At 36.5% G+C, this 21,588-nt stretch overlaps 2 protein-coding genes across 19 annotated transcripts in view; both read right to left on the bottom strand.

The window, feature by feature from the left end:
- Mical (Molecule interacting with CasL) overlaps nucleotides 1-21,588 on the bottom strand; it is a 44,203-nt gene that overhangs the window by 14,037 nt on the left and 8,578 nt on the right. For 7 of the 18 annotated variants that reach the window (XR_011033543.1, XM_068301026.1, XM_068301027.1 and 4 more), the window contains 10 exons: nucleotides 12,658-12,711; nucleotides 4,281-5,950; nucleotides 4,082-4,214; nucleotides 3,525-4,021; nucleotides 3,217-3,272; nucleotides 2,808-2,882; nucleotides 2,321-2,590; nucleotides 1,160-1,699; nucleotides 491-754; nucleotides 11-428 (listed from right to left, as the gene is read on the bottom strand). Coding sequence is in view for 17 of the 18 variants with exons in the window: in XM_068301026.1 (XP_068157127.1) it covers nucleotides 11-428; nucleotides 491-754; nucleotides 1,160-1,699; nucleotides 2,321-2,590; nucleotides 2,808-2,882; nucleotides 3,217-3,272; nucleotides 3,525-4,021; nucleotides 4,082-4,214; nucleotides 4,281-5,949 (3,922 nt within the window). In the remaining variant the exon portion in view is untranslated. The remainder of the gene's footprint in view (nucleotides 1-10; nucleotides 429-490; nucleotides 755-1,159; nucleotides 1,700-2,320; nucleotides 2,591-2,807; nucleotides 2,883-3,216; nucleotides 3,273-3,524; nucleotides 4,022-4,081; nucleotides 4,215-4,280; nucleotides 5,951-12,657; nucleotides 12,712-21,588) is intronic. The other 11 variants (XM_068301043.1, XM_068301030.1, XM_068301036.1 and 8 more) reach the window with 6 other exon arrangements.
- On the bottom strand, nucleotides 7,104-7,952 carry LOC137585283 (uncharacterized). The gene has a single exon (XM_068300992.1). The coding sequence runs from the start codon at nucleotides 7,722-7,724 to the stop codon at nucleotides 7,236-7,238; it is 489 nt and encodes a 162-aa protein (XP_068157093.1). The 5' UTR covers nucleotides 7,725-7,952; the 3' UTR covers nucleotides 7,104-7,235.

Below are 21,588 nucleotides of genomic sequence, written 5' to 3'. Positions count from 1 at the left end.
GCCAGCTAACCTGCTATACCTTCACTGGAATCATAAAAGTCATCCGAATCATCGCTATCCTCGCAATATTGCTTTCCAATCCAATCTGAGGCCAACTGTAGAGTTTGTGCACCGAACGGGGAATCATCAGCTTCCTCAAACAACTCGGAGTCAGATTCCGTATCCGATTCATCGGAGCTTGAGAGTTCAGATTGTGAATCGTTATTCGATTCTGGTAGGAAATTACGTCCAGACCACTCATGCTCATCAATTACATTTGCCTCATCATCGGACATGGCATCAGCAGAGGCAGCAGCCGCAGCTGCTGCAGAGGCACGTGAGGTTTCCAATAAGTCCACTTGGTCCCGCAATGGTGTAGTGTCCATGGGCTCAGCAGCGGCAGGAGCAGCAGATCCAGCAGTAGCCGCAACCTGAGCTCCAGCAGATTTCTAGCAAAAGACAGAGCATTAGAAAACCTTCTAGTTATATTTGAAATATATTTTCAACTTACTCTTGCCTTATTGCTGCGCTGTGGCAATGGTTTGGCTGGCAGTCGGAAATGTTGTGTGCAATAGAAACGACCCTGCGGATCGTCGCGATCGAAGGCATAGCCACCTAGGCGTAAATTGGTATGGCAATGATGACACTTAAGGCAATTGCGATGCAGGATCAGTCCCTCGACAGTGGTCTTTTCCATTAGGTAGACAGTTTGCTTGCAGAAGCGACACTTTTCTGATGCAGCCTGCTTCTTGAAGGCCAGCGCCACCTTAGAGCTCTAAGCGGGAGAATTGAATTAAATTAGTATAGCATTTTAAATGCAAACACCAAGGACTTAAACTACAAGTTAAATTTGCATTCAAGATGAATGATTTTGTGCATAGATAATGTATAGATTGATGCAATTGTGTGTGTTTGTGTTTGTATGTGTGTGACCTATGAATAGATTGCACTCTAAGAACAACAACAACAACAACAACAGCGGCAGCAGAAACATGGGGAATCCCCTTAACCACATAAAGAAACATAGGAAAAAAAGCCATAAGCACTATATATCTTACAGAACTTAAACAAAAATTAACAGAACTAAAAATAAAATCAAAAAATTAAAAATAATATCAAAATTAACAACAAAAAAAACCCCCGAAACACAAAACACAAGGAACAAAGGATAATTACTCACAGATTTTGGTATGACTGTGTTTGTATTGGTATTGGTGGTGGCATTGCTACTAGCATTCTTCTCCTCCGATGTACCATCGTCCTTCTTCACAAATTGACCAGCTATGGAGGCGACCTTATTACGACCACGCTCACCCACATCCAGATTGTGACCCTCCTTCAATTGTTTATCCAGATTCTTGATTGTCTGATCGATATCCTTAAATTTCTCCGCCTCACGTGAGTCCTGACGCTGGGGCTTGGACATTTTGTGCTGTCGTGCTTGAAATTGCTCTTTACTCCATTTGGGCACCTTCTCACGTCCCTTGGGTCCATGGATTTCCGTTTTCTTGGACAATTCAATTTTCTTTTCAATCTCACGCACATTCCAATCATTCGAATCGATTTTACCAATCGCTCGCATTAGATCTTTGGGCTTTTTATCGCTGCCATAGCCCCCGCGTGATGTCATCCGGTGTTCCATATTCTTAATGCGATCGCTGAATTGCTCGTCGGCAGCACTCCGGGGCTGGGCAGATGGTATATCGCTACGTTCTCGATCCTTTTTAGGGTTTGGTGTGTGTCAATTGAAATCGTTTGTTTGTTCGTGTGTTGTCAGGTTGTTTAGGTTTGTAGAAGGATTTCAGGATTTAAGAAATCAAAAAATTTATATATTCAATATTTTGTAAATAAAAATTCTTAGCTTCAATAATTTAACAATAAACGATAAAAAATCGATAGAAAAACAACAAAACCAAAAAATGCAATCAACAAAAGAATATCTAATTAAACTTTTAGTATTTCAAAAACGTTAAATGAACAAGAGCTTTTCATTATATTATGTATAAATATATTATTCTGACTTCAGTTAAAGAATATAGCAACGAATTATTAAGGCAGCATATCTTAGTCTAAATAGTTAACTTTACAACATCGGGAAACAAAGAGACTCAAAGGAGATAACGAGATAACTTCTTTCTTTATCTAAACAGTTAGTTGGCGGGCCCTAAGATGCAACGCTGATCCATGGGTGCTATGATTCAGTCTTTAATATTTAATCGCACTGCTTGATTAGTTGCCAATCATGCCAATATAAGTAGTCAAATGGTTAGACAAGGTCGGTGTTTGACCTAACGAACGAACAAACGAACAGGCAAGGCGAAGTGTTCATCGGTTTGCTTACAGGAAACAGAAGTTTGCGTTCAAGATCCTTAACGCGATCATTAAAAACCGGAGCCTGCTGACGATAGAGAAATATGGAATAGTCCTCAAAGGAGGTGCCATCTTCAGCTACACCACCTTCGGCATTGCCTTCTCTTAATAGTTTACCCGCCTGCAGTAACTGCAGACTCTTGTAAAAGTTTTGGGTCTGATGATAACGTTGCTGACGCCGCTTGCTCATGCGATCCTGCCGATTCTCCTCGATTTCTTTTAAACGCAGTTGCCGCTCCTCCTGCTCGGCAGATTTAAGATATATGGACAGAGGGGTTTTACGAAATTGTAATTGCAGAGAGTGAAAGAGGATGGACTACTTCACTATAGATTTGGGGTTAGTAGAGAAAATTGTGGTATAGATATGATAAGGGTTAGAAGAATCACAGATGGCTTAAACAAATGAAAGGACAACATGGGACGGACAATACATTTTTGGACACAAGAATTGAACTGACCTCATTAATGGTTTCGTATGCATTTATGGCATTATTGATTTCATGAAAGAGAGCTGTTTTCAGCATGAGCTTTACCTTGATACGCAGGTGGGTGTATGTATATATGCACGTATGTATTAATATTTAAAATTTCAACAATAACAATTCATTTATGTATATATTTCTAATATATGTAGGTATATGTATATGATTGAGAAAGAGAGAGTTATGTATTTTGTATATATTGATAGATATATATTAAGTATGTACATGTATTTGAAATGTTATCTTTCTTATAGCTTATTAACTGCATTATGAATAGCTACTTGAAATGAAATATTCAGGCAACCCAATAACATAATATAATTAATAATGCAATATAACTTATGATGTTTATTAAAAATTTTATAAGACGTTCAAGTTTACTCACAATATTGGCCGTTTTGTCGGCCTGTCGTCTTTTCTTTGACCTGCGATCACTTTGACCTGTAAAACAAGAAAGAACAGTTTAGTCTTAGTATAAGGCCAAGAAGCAAGCAAAAGGCTGACTACTAATTGAAACGACTACAAAAATCATTACGAATAGGAATTGATCTTGAAATCCTTTAACTCTTTCTTAGTCAGTTCTGGTTTTTATTATTTCGAACGAAAGAAAATGTGAATTAAGCCAACAATTATTAAGCACATGTTTCAATCAGTTGAGTCGGCCAGATTTTATAATCGTTATGTTAAACACACCCTGTGACAAGTTGGTGGATGGACTACCGCCTCCACCTGCACCACCGCTGGCAGCTGTTGCATTGACACTGTTTAGTAGCTGCTCATGCCGACGCTGTCTCTTGGCCCGCTCATCCTCAAGAACTGAGCGACGTTGCACTGTTGTTGGTATGTCCTCAGCATCCTGCATGGGTGACTTAGCCTTAGGTTTGGTTTGCAGCAATTTGGAGAAATCTGGCTGCGCATGGGTGTGATTCATACGATACTTTTGCCGCAAATCACTGAAATCCATCTTTGGATGCTTAATATGAGGTATTTCTCCACGAAATACTTCACATATCTGATCTAGGTAATTTAACCATCTGCTGGATTCAATTTCAGTCAACTCGATAGATTGCTTCGCACTCATAATGCGATCAATATGTAGTTCACGATCTAGCACAGCAAAGGCCAGCTCATTCGATTCCATGGGAGTCATATCCTTGGTGGCAGCATAATCAATTAGATCAGGACGATAGCTAGAAAGGAATGTTGTCAATTAATATCTAATTAATATAAAACGGTTATGATATTTTTACCGATTGATGAGCGCACACAATACCCGCCCATTCCGAAAGACATCGGATGGTTCCTTCATTTCGGCGGCAAAGTGATAGGCATTTAGCTGAGCACTGATCCAGCGCAATAAACTAGTACCCTGAGGCAAAAGATCTGTTGGTAAAATAAGTCATTTTATTTAAACTGTACTATATAATTAACATTCGCTGGTTTCCCCACCTCCACTGCGTCGCTTGCGTCTGCCTGGAGTCTCCATGCGAGGTAATTGCAGCGTGGCATGTGTGGCGTCCATGAAGGTCTGCTCCAATATCGTCGGATCATCTGTATCAATCAGATGCTTGACCTGCCAACTATTCACCGACTCACGATTAAGATTTGGATAACGTGTGGCCGGATCTACAGTATAGGCGCTAATATCACGTTGTAGGGTATCCGGTGTGGTCTGATTGAGCAATCGATAGATACTCTCACGCTGGGCCAGAACACCGAGTGTACTGTTTTGTGGATTGGACCAGAGTTTAATGGCATAGGCGGCATCCATGCTAGAAAGAAAGCCCCGAGCACATCCCGAGCCGGTTGGCCAAAAGGGTTCCAGCAGGCTGTCACCCACAAGGCACTGCATAAGGCGGCAACCCTTACGCACAATGACGCGGCAGGACATTTCGGCGGCAAACATTGAGGTAAAATCAAACATGGCCACATCCGGTTTACCATAATGGTTGACAGCAAACTCCAAATTGGGCATTTGATATTGTGTGGAGAATTCAGCTGCTTCGCGGGCATAGTCATGAAGCTTTTGTGTATCGACGTTGGCAGGGGCCAAAAGCTCACCAGGATCGGCCATATCCTCAATAATGACCCCCTTATCGATAAGACTATGCTTTTTGGCGGTCATCACAAAATAATGCGTTTCGTCCTTATAGTAGACAATATTCTCTAGATCGATGCCCGTTTTGCCGTAGAGTTCTTTAAAGAATGCCTGATTAAAAATGAAGGCCACACCGCTGATCTCTTCTACTTTGGCCTCAGCCTCGGTTTTCTTATTAATGAAATTGGCCGTTATGGCTATGGCCAGCTTGCCACGAAACTCTTTACGCCTAAAATCCAACATATTCCTTTTGCCATCGGCCCCAATCAGGACATCAAACTCATAATGAGAGACTGCATGATCGGCTGGACTCACTGCTGCCCTCCAGCCAGTGGTGCTGTCTTCACTTGGTTCTAAAGGATGCTCGAAACTGACACCCTCATGGATTTCAACGCCGAGCAGTAGAGCGACCTTCAGCAGCATGCATTGCAGCTGACGGATCGAGATGTGATCAATGGAACCTGCACAGAATTTGCCATAGAACTTCTTCGCCCCCAAATTCCTTAGATCCGTGATGACAAATGGCCATAGATGCAGCACATTATTGCGGGTAATACGATCGCGTTTCTCTAGCACTACAACTTTGGCGCCCAACAATTGAGCCTCAATGGCAGTTCGTAGGCCACACGGTCCGGCTCCAATTACCAGGACTCGGGTCCCTGAACATGCCATACCCTTGCCATAAACTCGATGGGCAGCACGTGCATCAAATTTCTTCCACAACGCCTGCGCCTTCCATGATCTCACCTTGGCCTTCAGCTTGGGATAGAAATCATTCAGTGGCGATGGTCGCAGGCCAACCGCCTCGCACATTTCCCGATGCAAGGCCAAGATCTGTCGCATTGTTGTTGCCACACAGAGCAGATCGAACAATTCCGCCGCCTTGGCGGCTGCAGCATGCTCCTCCATAAGCAAGGCCTGTTGCTGTTGCTGCTGAGCCGTCAGCTGTTGCTGGTTGGCCGCCAGCTGCTGCTGCTGCAGTGGGTGGTGATGGTGGTGCCGCTGGTGTTGGCGGCTCATTCTGCAAAAAACACGAAAATAAAGACGCAAAAAAGTTTAGAAAGACAACAAGACCACAAATAAATAGAAAAAAAAAACAGAATTTGTAAATTGTTGTTTATATATATATAATCGTTGACGTGTTGTTGATTGGGTTTGTGAGCCAATATTATTTACCTGGCATTATAGAAATTAATTTAATTACAGCTCAACGACACGCGCCACGGCTGCATGCCCCTTAAAAACATAATACCTATACAATATATACAAACATAAACCTATATATTTTTGTGTATGTGTGGATTTTGTAAATAAATTTTAATTTGACAACTTTTTGATTTACATGTTGTTCATTGTTGTCTCTCTCTCTTATGTATATGCTTCCTCTATAAGATTTTTTCTTTGTCTGACTGTCAAATTAATTTTAATTAATTAAGTTGAACAAAGGGCAAAAAGAAATCTGTTTTGATATACTCAATGTGCATATAAGCAAAATTGCAATTACAATTGTCTGAACATTCCCGATATGATGGAAGTCTATGGGAGTTTTGTGGCCAGTATTGAATCAACGATAAACTGCTAAAATTTCCACATCCAAAAGCGATTCCCGCCCCCTAAATGACTGCCACTGCCACTTCATCTCATTCTTAACCAGAAATCAAAGCAAATCGGTTAAATTCTTGTCACTATATAAACACACATGTCAATGACACCAGCACAGACACTGCTTATCTGCATGAAAAGCGTTTTCAATCTGAAGAATTATATTACTCGACTTAAACGTAGTCTGTTTATTTATATATTTCCGCTGAGAGAATCTCTTCATGCTTCAATTAAATGCACAACAAGGAGAGAGAAGTGAATCGAAAGTTTAAGGACGGACACAAAGAGGATTACTCATCCCATCACTGACAATGAGTGGCCGAACAAAAGATGGCAAGAGAAAGGAAAGGAAGGCCAGACAGACTACAAAAGATGTTGGTTAGAGTTGGTGGAGTTCGGGGCCTTTGCCTAGACAGGCAACAACCTGTCAATGGACACATATAAATAATAATGCATAAACTTCAAAGCCAAATGAAAAAGTAAACCAACCACATGACAACTTGGCTATTACACTTCCTCTTTGTGAGGGGACAATAGTCAGGACATTGCCCCATTTTGTGTGACGCATAATATTTTGGGGTTTTTGGAATTTTTTGCATTGAACTGCTCCAAGAGGTGGATCCATCCAAGCATTGGCGTCATTCTTTATTTTTTGGGTGTTCTTATGTATGTATAAAATACAAAATGACCAAAATGGATTCAATTCAAAGTGGCAACTCCACACGAATCCCATCCATTGTTGGGGCATCTCCAGATGGTGTACGCTCCCGTCTCTCGCCAGTGGAACGATTCTGATTGAGTTGAAATGGCGGTGAATCATCCAATTTTTCTAGTTTCATCATTAATGTGGATGGTTGAGGAATCTGTGGATTGCCATTGCCTCCATAACCACCACTATTGCAACCAGCGCGGCTCATAGATAAAATTTTTGTGGCATATTCATCAATATCGCTTCTTAGCTGATCAACCGTACGCTTATCGACTGTATAACGTCGATTGTAATAGCTGAAGAAACCATGCTGTACACCGGATCGAAGGACATCCCCAACAACTGGTTGTATGCGATCCAATGGCACTTTATAGATATTGGCCACACGTTCCGCAATCTCACAAATGGTAGCCGGACGACCAAGAACCTTTAATACCTCTAGCACCAAGGCACCATTCTGTTTGCCCAAATTTGTTGGATACATAATTGCACAATGAGAGTACCTCCTTGACGAGCACTTTTGTTCGATTTTATATTGTTTTTTCTTTTTTTCGATTTTCGACAATGGTTTTACAAGGAATTTGCAGTTGGTTCTTTTTTTGAATGTACCTTCTTTTGGTTTAAAAAAGCGTTCAAAAAGGGGAAGAATTTCAATATGTATATTTTTTTTGTAAGAAAATATTTTTAGCAATGTTACTTGTTCGGAGGTTTCTTTTCTACTAAATCAAAAGCATTTTTGATTGTATTAGAACTTTAGTTAGAAATTGACTGCTTGGGTTCGATTTGGGAGAAACAAAAATTATCTGCTTATTCAGCGCTTTTGTCTATTGTTGGTGAATCCAACAATAGACATCGTCATGGAGTGGCATCTCTTTTAAGGGCGCAACTGAATAATTTCCATTATTTATGCAGCGAAACAATGGCGAACCCTTTCTTTGAATCACTCACTTCACTTCACTTCACTCAAAAGGAATACCTATTACGTGGGCAGCATTTGTAGGCAGTAGTTGAAGCCCAAGACAATTTATAATAAGGATCGACCTCCTTTTATATTGTCTATCTATACATGTATTTACTGAATAAACTATGTAGAAGATAAATAAGTTTTTGAGTTAGATTCGTCATTACGATAAACGAATGCTTAAAAAGATTTAACGTGGACTTCGTTTTCAATGATACCTCCTTTTGTAAGCTTTTGAATGCAATCTAGTATATCATTCGACAAGGAATTCGATTTAGATCTTTTATGTTTGAAAAAATTAGTTTCAATTGGCCCCAAAACGAATTCTAAAATCCACAAACATGAAACGCCTTGAATTCGTGGCCACTACTGTATTGGAAGTAGATACATATTTGGTGTGCGGTGAGTTTTATTCCAATTTCTATTAAACAAATTCGATTGGCGCCAGTTAAGTCATAAAAAGCTCACGCACATCTAGAATAAAAAGCTAGAAAGAAATGATTTCTTGCAACTTGAAAAGGACAGGCGAGGCGTTGGCGACACTTGGACGCTAGCTGCTGCTGCTGCCGGCTGGCTACCACAACACTCCGAGTCATTTCTCTTTCTCTCAGTTGGCTTGCGCGACATATTGGGCACATGGTATGCTACTAGGATTATGTCACAACTGACTATGGATGAAAGGACAAGCAGTCAGATAGCGAGGCAGGCAGGCAGGATGAATGGAGGGAAGATTAAACATGAAAATTAAAGCGAAAGGACAAGTATATATGTATGTATGTACATATGTATGACAGTCGGGTTTATCGATTTTTCTCATCAGTTGTAAAAGAGAGCCCGCCCCACCAACCAGTTAACATTTGGCTTGTTGAGGCAGGATACGCGAATAAATGTCAAGAGGGGTGGAAATAACTCGCTTCGCTTTGTGATAATGTGCTTTTGTTTGTTTGTTTGATGACTCATTTTTGTGTGGGCGTAGAGAATTCTATAGTTCAAAATATCAACAACATTTTCCAATATTTGCAATTTTATGCGAAATGTATTCCACATGGCCCCTGACAGATCGGACAAGATCAAGGTTCCCCGCGTAACAGAAGAGATGTACACAATTTTTTTGATTTTAACTTGGCCAATTGCCAAAATGAAACAGAATTAATAATCATTTAACATTTTTGTATCTAAAAATGTTTGCTTCTTACCTCGTGTGTCAAGTGATTCTACAACTTTTCCCTTATCCTTGGATTTTAATTAATTTTCGTTAATATTTTCACTTTTTCGCACAAAAAATGTATATACCTATATGTATTTTCTCGTTACAATTTCGTTGTGACTTGAGTAGCGACTTGCTTGTTAATGAAGCCTTTGCAATATAATGTCGAGCATTTTAAATACGAATCCAGAATGGATCCTATACAAAGGTACAATGAGTGTAACAAAAAACAAGGAAAACTGAACCACCACCCTCCCCCTCCCTTCAGCCATATGAGTACCTTGTTCGTTGACATCTTATCCATAATAAAGCGAGGGTGACAAATAAAACTCAATAAAGTGATCTGATGAATTTAACTATTTATCTATCTATACTCGAATTCTACACTTGCTACCTGAATGTAAATAACATATATTTATAGATATAAACATTTTCATTCCTTTAAACCAGCATTAGAAGTACTTGGCAAATGTAGAAATAACTTATCTATAAAAAGAAAAGACACACACAATCACATTAAAGATAATGTTTGTTTTGTGTAGAAACAAGCGTAATAACAACATCGATAAGAAAACTACAAAAAGAAGACTTTCTATTCACTTATCAAAAATTTCCCATTTCAAAGTCACGTAATTTAAATATGTATTATTGTCATTTATGTATGTATGTATGAGAATTGTTGTTAAAAATTTATAAATATATTTACATATAATATATGTAACTGTGACAACGACGTGAATGGATTTTGTTAATAGAAAAAGTTGCACAGTAAAATTATAAAATGACTAAATCAAGCAATGATAAATTGGGATATATTAATTGGAAGCATGAATTCTCACTAGAAGGCGACTCCCTCAGAAAAAGGAGAATGAAAGAGAGAAACCAAGTTAAAAGCAAACACTCTTGATTGATCTGCTTGGTTTTCTAATTTTGGCCACATGGAAGAGTATTAGAATTTTGGGCGTCACCGAACAACCAGAACTACACCACTGGGAATTGTTTAAATTGCAACAAATTGATCTATGGCGAACAACAACCACAAAAGACGCTATGCGGAAACACATTGAAAATCTCTTAGTTAGAAACGGAAAAAAACGAAACAAAAGAGAAAGATTATATGTAAATGTTATGTATTAGTATTTATACACACACATTTTACTAGTTTAGTAGGGGCACTCACAATATGGAAAACATTTGAAAATGCATTCGAGAGCGCCACAATTAAGTTTGACTAAAACAAGATGACAAGTGGGGAAATGTTGCAAATTTGTTAATACTTTTGGTTGAAAGCCAAAAGACAAACAAAAATTCTATATTATTCGCCCATTCTTATAAATTAAATAAAGCCTTTTAGTTGAAAGACAAGAGGCATGTTTTTAATAAATCACCTTTAATTAATGTCTAGCAACAATAGACAATTAAGCCAGATACAACAAAAGAAATAATCAATTAATCTTATAGAAACATAGAAACTATTTCGAAAAACAGATCAGACTTTAGAGATTCGTTTGCAATGATTCTAAAGATATATCTAATTGAGTGCAGTTCAGTATCTTGAAGAGAAGACATTAAAGCATTGAACCAAAAGAGTTTAAAACTCATTTTTCAGTTTAGGATCGAAGAAAATCTACTGTAAAGACCATTTTTTAGTACTTGAAAGTTTAACCACTCAAAATGTTTGAGAAGTTTTCTTTTAGAGGAGTAGAGTGCCAAGTGACTTAAATTAAAGTTGAAATTTTCAAACTTTTTCTTTCTTTCTTTTACTTATTTGTTTCTTCAAAACATTCACTTATGCTCTTTCTATGTCTACCTCACTCTAAATTGTAATTTGAGGCATGGACGGGCAACAGAGCACGCGAAAAAATTGTTTAAAACATATCATTTAGATACTTATTTTCGCTATTCTTAGCCTAAAGGAATATTTGGGTCAGCAAACGATGTGCACGATGTGCGGTCGGTCAAACATTTTGGCAGCTAAAAAGAAAAAGTGGCATAGAAAACAGAGAGAGAGAGAGAGAGAGAGAGTATGAGAAGTGGCAAATAAAGAGAGTGAAACTGTTGGCGGCGCCTGGGTATTTATTGTATTTCTTCTTCTTATTTTTATAAATAAAAATAGCAATTTAATTGATTTTTAGTGTTGCCCAAAGAACAATATGCTCGATACGCCAAAAAAAAAAAACATATTTTAATACAAAATCAATTTTAAGGCTGACAGGCAAAATGACATCACAAGTGCTGACGCGTAGAGTATCATTCGGTTCTTTGTAATAAGTCGTGCAGTCGAGTCAAGTCTAAAAACACGATATTTAATATCAAATACTAATATAAAACCACATCTCAATGGAAATATGCAATTAATTATGATTCACGATTCCAAAAAGACAATGTAATTACTAGATGAATGAAACGATATGTGGTAACTCCCTTTAAATCTTCTTCCCTTGTTTAACGTTTGGGATGCTGAAGATTCTCAATATTTTCAAGAAAATGTTTGTTTTTTAAGTAAACTACCTATATTACAGATTCTATATAATGTGCTTTAAAAGTATGATAAGTAAGCGTCAGGAATGACTGATTTTTAGAGCCCGGTGCTTTCGGTCTAAAGCAGCTGCTAAAAAACTTAAACTAACATCTATAACATCCATTGTTTGGGATCTAAGATCTGATATATACATACATACATATATTCATGAAATATATTGACTCCAAGACGCCCAAAACCAAGTTGTGATCAATTTGAAAATATTGAATGATATAATTTTAGTTTAAATACCTCTTCTAAGGGTATACGAATTCAGATTCAGAGTGTATAAAATGTTTTCCCTTCACCCATCATAAAACACACAGCATCCTGTGTAACGAGTCATCCTTTGGAAATAGCTGACATCATTTTTACTCTAGAATCTCCATGTCCTGATTTACGCTTTAGTTTACAATACATTTACTTGTATGTACACATGTGTGTGTGTGTGTGTGTGTGTGTGTAGATCCACATTCTACCATATGTACCTACAAATTTTATATATTCTACACCTACATCTCAACTGAATAGAATTTATGCCGCCTGCACAACAATATAACCAGAAGTTGGGTGTGTGTGTGTGTGAGTGTGTAGGTTGCTCCATTTTTTCTACTTTTTTTCGCAGCGGGTACAGACAAAGTTTCTATAGGTACATATTTCTTTTTTTTTTTTTGCTCACTGAAAATTTAATAACAATTTGCATATATTTGTTGTTAAACTCTACTTACTTCAGTCTCAATCGCTGACAATTTTGTGTGGGTCTGTCATATATGCAGCATTAACTGTAAGGAATAAAAAAAACAAATATTGTATAAATATGAATAATTCAGAGAATAAAGTTTGATTAATTTCTATTTGAAAAATTATGCTTAACCCAAAGGCCAAGCGACATTTCAATGTTGAGGCCAATTAAAGATACTTATGTATATATTATCATGTGGGTTGGACCAACTAACAATTTATTATTGTGGTTTCTCTGCGAAATAACACCTTGGGGTGTGGGTATAAACAAAATGTCAGTCTTTAAACATAAAAAGATTATCTGAATTTGTCTTCTTTATTAACTTTTCCAAATATTCTTGAATTAAAGATTATTTTCATATATCATCAAGATTAGTTAATTTTATTACCAATATGTCATAAATAAATACATAAAATGTATAAAAATTTTAATCTAAAATTTCCATCTACATGAAATTTATATTTTCTAAATCTATTTTCAGCGGTTTTGTGGAGTTTTTATGGCCTTCATTTAATAGGAATGTATTTGTATGTAAAGTTGAATAAACTTTGATAAAAAAAAAGAACATATGGAAGGGAATTTAGGAATCAAATGACAATAAAATTGAAATGACTAAAGGAAAAATTCAAAACATATTTTCTTACATTTCTGTTTGGAGTAATTTCTTTTCAACTTGCAACTAGAAATGCCACGAAAATGGCATTAAACTTACCTCAACTGAAAGACTTCTCTTAGACGAATGGCGTTGAATAAAACACGTTGTTGTTGCTTTTTTGTGATTGTTGTAAGCCCATCAACAACAACAACTACAATTACAATAGCAACAATAAAACACAAACAAAACGAGGAGCAAACTATTCTGCAAAATCACGTGGCTCAAAACATAATAGATTGAAATGAATTTTTATCATTCATCGTATACCGAATTGAGTAATGCTCTTAGCCAAGTTAAGAGTTTTAATTTAGAGTTTATTCGAATTTCATCTTTTTTTTTTTTGAATGTATTAAAAAGTCTTTGTGTCGGAATGTTTTGTGTCTCTGGTTTGGCTGCCGTTTGAGCTGCAATGAATGAAATTAAATGTTGCCATGGGGAGAGACTGACAACAGCAACAACAACTACAGCAAATGACGAAAATAGTTAGAAATACTAGGCAGGCAAAAGTTTTGGCTAACAGCAACAACAGCAACGGCGGCAGCAATGGCTACGGCAACGGCAACAACTGGTTTTTTGTTGCTGCCGGTTGCAGCCGTCAAGTTGCCAAACTTGGCCAAGTGTGCAATGGCAAGTGTTCAGTTATTTTTATAGCCAAAGCAACAACAAGAACTACCACAACAACAACAGTAAGAAACCACAGCAAGTGCAACAGAAAAATGCTGCAGAGGTGAAATATGATTGCAGACGGCAAGTTTAGTATATTTTTTTCTCCTTTTTCTTTACTTGCCTTAAGGAAATTTTATTTTCCGAAATAAAGTTGGCGCTTTCACTTGCAACATTTTTTTTGTTTTTCTTTCCCTCTCTCTCTTTTTTTTTATAAGTTGAGTCTTTTGAGCTCTGTTTGTTGCCACACATTGCCAGGCGAATGGGTCAAGTGCTGGCAGCGGCAAATGACCAAAAAAAAAACACAATTCTTTAATGCCACACCCCAAAAACAAAAAGCGATAAGCGGAAATAAGAAATCAAATTGTATTTTTTGGTATTTACACACACACACACACAGTATAAGATTTTAAGCTAATCAAATCAACAATTTTAGATAGTTATTTGGTTTTTTATGCTAATTTCTATATGTTTTGTCTGGTTGAAGACATTGATTTATGTCACAAAAGAGATTATGTAATACATGGGCAAAACTCAGAAAGAAACGAACCAAAAAAACAGAATTCAAAAGAAAGACGACGAAGAAGAAAAAAATTAAATCGAAATTATGTATACAGACAAAAAATTTGTCTATTATGTTAATTCAAAGAGATGTTTAAACTAATGGAAAGTAAATTCTAATAAGCCAACTATAGACTGTAATTGTTGGTTCACATTTCAAAGGTAGAATAAATTATAATAATAATTATTATTGAATATTCTATTCTAATATATTTAGAGTTGCTATTAGAAATGTGAGAGTGGATTTGAAATCAGAACACTCAAGAACAAAGTTCAATTTTGCTGTTCTGTTTATATTTATATTAATCCAACAACAAAACAGCGTAAACAAAGCTGTAAGCGGCAAGTTAACCTGAGACCTTTTGGCCACTTTCATATTTCTCTTTTTCTTATTTTGATTTTGCGCATTTTCAATTCACTAAACTTTAACAAAAGTTTTTTTGATTTGTTTGATATTAGGTTTAAGTTTGAGCTCTTCTCAGAAACAGTTTCCTGCCTTGATATTAATAGTGAGGATGAATGTTGAATATTGAAGAGAGCGGAGTCAGGTCCAATGTTTACACAATTTGGCCTTTTGTTTTTGTTGTTGTTAAAGCGAATAGGCGTCCCCGTTTTTGAAAGTCCATGGGGCCAGCCAGCCAGCTGTGTGCAGCATCGAGTGGGCCCAAAAAGGCCTATGCAGATAGATTTCTTCTTATTTTGATGTTATTTTTAAACAAAATGTGCGACCCATGCACAAGTTGTTGTTGTTGTTGTTCTTGCATATACACATAGTTTTCTGTTTATATTGGCTTCTTCGTGTTATATGTGTGTGTATCTTATAGATACTTAAACGTAGGCTAGAAACATCAGTTTAACACGGAGGCCCCAACATCCCGCAGCATTATTATTTGGTTGCAATGACAATGAACTCTGCTGATGCCAATGAAAGTGCAATTAAGCCGAACCAAGCAGCAATATCAACACAACAACAACAACAATGGCAGTGACTGCTAATTGCATTTATTTGTGTAGATGTTAATTATGATAGAAAAAGAAAAAAAAAAACCAAGATACAAAATGAACGGATCGTATGATTTGATGTACTGCTTGATTATGCAGGAGAGCGCTTCGAACTCTTGTCGAGGTCAAATGATATAAGAGATGATTAACTAACAACAACAGCAGCAACAACAACATCAACCGCACTGCAGCAACAAGTGACTCTGCATAGCAAACATAAATTACCAACTAAGGTTAAAGTTGCAATGCCATGGCAACAACCATATACAAGTTTATGTTGATATATACAGATCTACCACTATATATATATAAGATTGTAGTCAAATTAGATGAGATGAAATCATTCGTGTTTATCTCTCTCTCTCTGTCTCTCTCTGATATCTATCTTTTGTTTTTGGAAAATAAGTTGTATTTACTTTTGTATGTGTCTTGTTTATTTAGTTTATGATGTGATAAAAAAGGTTAAGCTTCTTTATTTTAGCTCGAAACAGTAAATGTATATACACAACTTAGTAATACACACATTTAAGCATATGACGTCATAGACGTCAGATTAATAGAAACTGTAAATAGTCTTCAGAGCAAAGAATCCTCGCGATTACAGGAAGAATTTAAAGTAATACTGACTTTTCCTCATAAAGATAACAAAATTCATCTATATTGATGAATAAATTTGACGAGTTTTTAGTATTTTGTGACTTTTGTTGCTTTGTTTTAGTTCAATGGCCAGTTCATATACCCTAGGATCTCTTGGACTTGGCCAGTGAGTATGCAGATTTACTACTTCGACCAGGCTGAATGTAAAACCCGCCCTGTGGTTACAGTGGTTGGCCGACAGTGTCACAACGTACGACGGACAAACGGACATGGTGCAAAAAAAATTGTAATTTTCACGCGTTGTCCACTCCTCTTTGATGAGTTGCTTTTTGATGTCTTCATGGTGCGAGGAGGCTCAACGACCGTGCGTGAAAAGCGGCTATTAAGAAATGTGTCTCTCGTTTTTCTGTTGCAAAAAGGCAATGTGCCTATTTCAAGTGCATTGGCTTGGCCATGAAAATGGGCATCTGCATTTGCTGGCGCAGGTGAAAGTCTTTAATTATTCGTCTACTAGCTGCCATGACAAATCTCTAATACGATGTTTCGGCGTGTTGATGAATTGCTGCTGCTGTGTCGCATCCTTCTCCTCCTCCTCAGGCTGACCATGATAAATCCCAAAAATGTATAGACAGGAAAGTAATAGCTACCAAAAATGGCTTTCGCCATTGAAAACATCAAGAGAGCGAACAAGGTTAACACCTTTTTCAGATGTAGTATTACCAAATAAATTTATTGAATCTAATAAACATGATGCAGTTTGCATGGCAATTTGATTCCCATAAGGCAATACCAAATAAACCCCAGACAAAGAGAGAGAAAAGTAAATTGGAATCTTTGTTTATTTGATAAACAAACACAACACTGTTGACACCCCGCATCCCTCCTCTATATTCATAATATCATCACATACGTCTGTCAAGTACTTAGCAAGTGGACAAACAGAAACACACACACAGCAGTAGAAACAACGTTAGAAAGTTTCACTTTCAAAGGCATTTTAGGTCCCATGTATTTCACTTTCACGAGAAACAAGTTGCTACTTGGCTCTCTGATATGGATTAGATGTCTCAACCAAGTTGTTGTTGGCTCGCAGTTCTAATTTTTCGAAACATGTTTATTTAGAAGTTTTCAACGGGCTTGGGTGTACTTGGCGTATGAGTTACAATAGCATCAAATTCGTACTTGTGACTAATATCGATGATGAATGCAATTTTAATGACCTTTTAATAAGTCAATTAAGGCCATAGAATCTTTATACATATCTCAAGATAAGTTGTTTAGTAAATCGGTGCAATTATATAAAGTTATGCGGTGTGTCATGGCTAATTGTAATTGGCTTAAGTACAGACCTGTTTAGAACTTTTGTAATTTTAAATTGATGTATCTGAAAAGTTGGCTTTGAAAGGAAGCTACCAAATAATACCAAATATGCAATCAGAATTAAAGTAAGGATCTTTCCTTATCCTGACAAAAATCGGTTTTTAAGTTTATCGATTACAATTTTGAAATTGGTGTGTGTGTATGTGAGTATTTGATATAGCAATGAATGTGTTATAAATAAATTGTGAATCGAAAGTAGAAAAGCTAACCAAGCAGCAACCATTTAAAGTGCAACCAAATGAAAAACCAAAAGTTATTTATATAGTACAATTTTTTTTTTTTTTCTGTTGTATTTTATTTATACAACATTTTTGTTTTTTTTTTGCTCGTTTTGTTTGGCATTTTCATTGCAAACATTGAACAACCACATCGAAATGTGTGGCCTGAGGCATATTTTTAAACGATTTTCTCTCCTCCACCCCACCCCCTCAGGACTGGCAGCTTGTTAGCCACTTGGATGAAACCAAATCTTATTTACACATATCAAGCAGAAGCAATAGAAGAAGAAGAAGCAAACAAAATAGTTCATTTTGCAGTTAGTTAGCAGAAAGAGAGATATATTTGCACAATCCTCGGCCGATGCGATTGTTGCAATTGCAATTTTTATTTCAGCATTTGGCTTCTTCTTCTTCTTCGTCTTGCTTCTTGTTGTTTCTGTTTCGCTCCTCTGGGCGCTAATTGAGTGAGCACACGCCAAAAAGAAGGCCCAACAGGCCAGAGGAGAAATGAAAAACGCAGCAAGGCCCCCACCAACAGCAATCCAACTCACAGATTTGTATGTGGGGCAAGTAATGTCTCTCTCTGTCTCTCTCTGTTTCTCTGTACCTACCACTTTCGGTTCTGCCTCATGCAATTGCGGCATGTGGAGTAACACATGTAAAAAATGTATATCCAAAGAGTTGCATGCAACACACATTGAATCAAGGAAGTGCCACAGATAACAATAATAATAAGCTGTATTACATTTTTCCTCTCTGTCTCTCTTCTCTGTCTCTGTCGCTCATCTGCGGATCGTGAAGAATGCTGATTGGCCTAAAAAAAACTATAATTTAGTGCCTCCAATTGACCTGCCCAAAAGCATGAAAATTGTCATAAATTTAATCTGATAAAAAAAAGTTCATTTCTATTTTGTTCAAATCACGAGCGGATTTAGAAATATAAAGGTCTGAACAATAAGGGCATCTATATTGAGTCATATTTAGCATTATCTAATCGTTGTTTTGAGAAAAGTAAGTTGTACATTTCATTCTAACTAATAGAGTTATCAAAATGATTGTAAATGAGTACATTCAAGTTATAAAGTAAGTAAAATTGTGCAACATTTAACATTTAAAACGAAAAATAAGTAAAAAGTATTGAACAAGATGTAGTTCACTTTAAAGACAAAGGTACCCAGCCCATTATTCGGACTTATATTTTCTGATTCATAAGTGCCCTTTCTGCAGTGAACATTATGAATACTTTTAGCTTCTCTGTTTCTATTCATTTTATTCGATGGAGCCTTACACTCTTTCTTTCTGCTTTTTCTCTGCTTACAATCGCAGAATCCGCCACTGTTTGCAATGGACAAGAGTGACCACTGCCTCACGCCGCTCATGTGTGGTAGTCTCGCATAATCAGCATTATGATCGTTTTCATTATTATTACTATTTTCATTATTGTGATGACAGCACATTTCAAAGCCATAGATGCCGATGCCGCTGTCGTCCATTGTCGAGGCTTTATTGTTCCATTGCGCAGAAAACAGAAAAACAGTTTTCCAAGTTGCAGTTTTTTAGGTCAACAATATTTTCCCCTGCCTGAGCAAGTCAGTGAACTCTTGCTTGCCATAAGTGACTGATTGACGGAGTATTTGATTGATTGATTGACTGACTGACTTAAGAATATAAAACCCATGCCATTATAACTTTCAATTGCTATTAACTCATTTTATTTTTTTCTCATTCTTTTTCCTTTTCTGCATAAATGTGTAATGAAATTATGTGAAAATGAAATTGCGTAATTGCATTCTGTTCAATTCTATTACGATCAGTTGTCTCTCCCTCTTGTTGTTGTTGTTGTCTCTTGAGAGATGTTTGCACAGCACAAACATTTTGTTCATTTGGCATTTGTTTGCCTTCGGTTGAGGAATGCAATGGCATTGATTGTGATTGCAATGAACTAACACAAGATCGATGGGAACATTCTATTCTAAGCACAAGTATATTTCACACAAAATTAAAGTATTTACAATAATTCTCATTACTACCCATTTAATCAGTAACTATTAAAAAACACAAAATCCTCCCTTCTTTTAGAAATTATATAGATTGATAACTATAATGGTCAACTTATAGTTCCAATTCAACTCAAAGTGTTTAAGTCTCAAAGAAAATTATTATAATAATTGTTTAAACTAATTATATGATAACTTCTTTATATAGTTATATAAACTAATTATATGAAACTTGCTTTACATTTGGCCAAATTTCATCTATTGAATGCATTTTGAAGTTTCTCGTTAATTGAAATTGAATTTCCATTGAATTGCCATACAAATATGTATGTTACTTTTGTTTAAATACTAAAAAAAATTTCTTTTTATTGTTATTTCACTTTTTCTTTGTAATGGCTAGACACCAGTTTTTACTTTTTCACTTTTTGTTTGTACAAAAATGGCAAGAAAAAAACTAGAAACAATGAAATGGGGGGAAAAAACCGTCACTGGTTCATGGCCAACTCGTGTGGATAAATGGTAGCTAACAATTTCCAAGCCGCATTATTTCTAACCAACATCGATGGCAACAATAACAAAAACATGAGCACCTATTTCAATTATATTGTGCAGAGTCATGAAATCTGGTCAATGAATCGCTTGGTGAGAGAATCGGAGGAATGAGGGTGAGGGCCTGAGGTGAATAATACAATTGGCCAGAGCACGCCAACACACACTCATATTCACATACGTATGAGTGTGTGTGCACGCGATGCCAAGAAAATATTTCTCAAAAATTAAGGTGACGCCACGCCCACCTTCTAGTAAATCGTATTATGGCATAAATTTTATAGCCAAAGTAGCTGACATTAAATGACCACAAAATCAACTAAACGTAGGCAGGTGTCTCTGTCCAAGTGTGTGTGTGTGTGTATGTGTCTTTGTGTGCGTGGGTGGCAAGCGCCAAAATGTTTATTAAAAACCGCTTCAAGTGGCCATGGTCTAAAGTGAATAAAACAATACTTAAGCCAACGCACGTGCTTTAAATAAAATCTTGTGAAAACAACAACAAACGTTGCCAATAAACGAGAGAACCATTTGTCAAAAGTAATCGATCCAACCTCGTAAGATCTCAACAATAATTTCCTTTTAGTTTTAACCTGCCATTAAATCGCGTGCTGATGGTTATAGCTGTTAGTCATAAGCTTTTACTTTTATAGATTTAAAAAATATTCAAAATGGAATTGATTGCTTCTTTTTTATTGAGTGTGAAAGGCTAAGAGATGCTCTGAAATTGTCTGTTATAAATAATAAAACAATTGAATTAACAAAAATATGTAACAATTTTACATACCAAATTCGACCAACTAAATGAAATGGTTTATATAAAAAAGGATAGGTTACTTGCGGTGATCAGCCTATGTCCGATGTTGAAAGAGAACTATAAACTATAAAAAAAATTGCATTGATTATTATAATTCCCCGCTCTTACCATTTAAAGAATAAATTTCCTGATTTCTTGATAATATATTGGAAAAATAAACACATATTCATTGAACGTCTTATCTCATGTGAATTTTTTCAATTTGTATTTTAGTTGTTATTGCATTTAATGGCCATATAAGTACGGGCACGGCGCCATTTCAATACCTTTTATTACAGTTAAAGGTCTACATATTGAAAACACACACACACACACACATGGAAATTGTTTACTGATAAGGATAACCCGATAGAAAAAAATTCGACTCGACAGAATTTTGATAGCGATAAGCACGTTCGCTTAATGCAAACCTTGACCAACTGTTTAATTGAGGCCAATGGAATGAATCAGCTGGGCTCATTTGGTACGGTTCAATCAAGCC

This window comes from Drosophila tropicalis, unplaced genomic scaffold (genome assembly GCF_018151085.1).
Source record: "Drosophila tropicalis isolate 14030-0801.00 unplaced genomic scaffold, ASM1815108v1 contig_878, whole genome shotgun sequence".
In the NCBI taxonomy this organism is placed as follows: Eukaryota; Metazoa; Arthropoda; class Insecta; order Diptera; family Drosophilidae; genus Drosophila; species Drosophila tropicalis.
The sequence above is the reverse complement of the archived record's forward strand: the minus strand, read 5'-3'. Positions and strand labels throughout refer to the sequence as shown.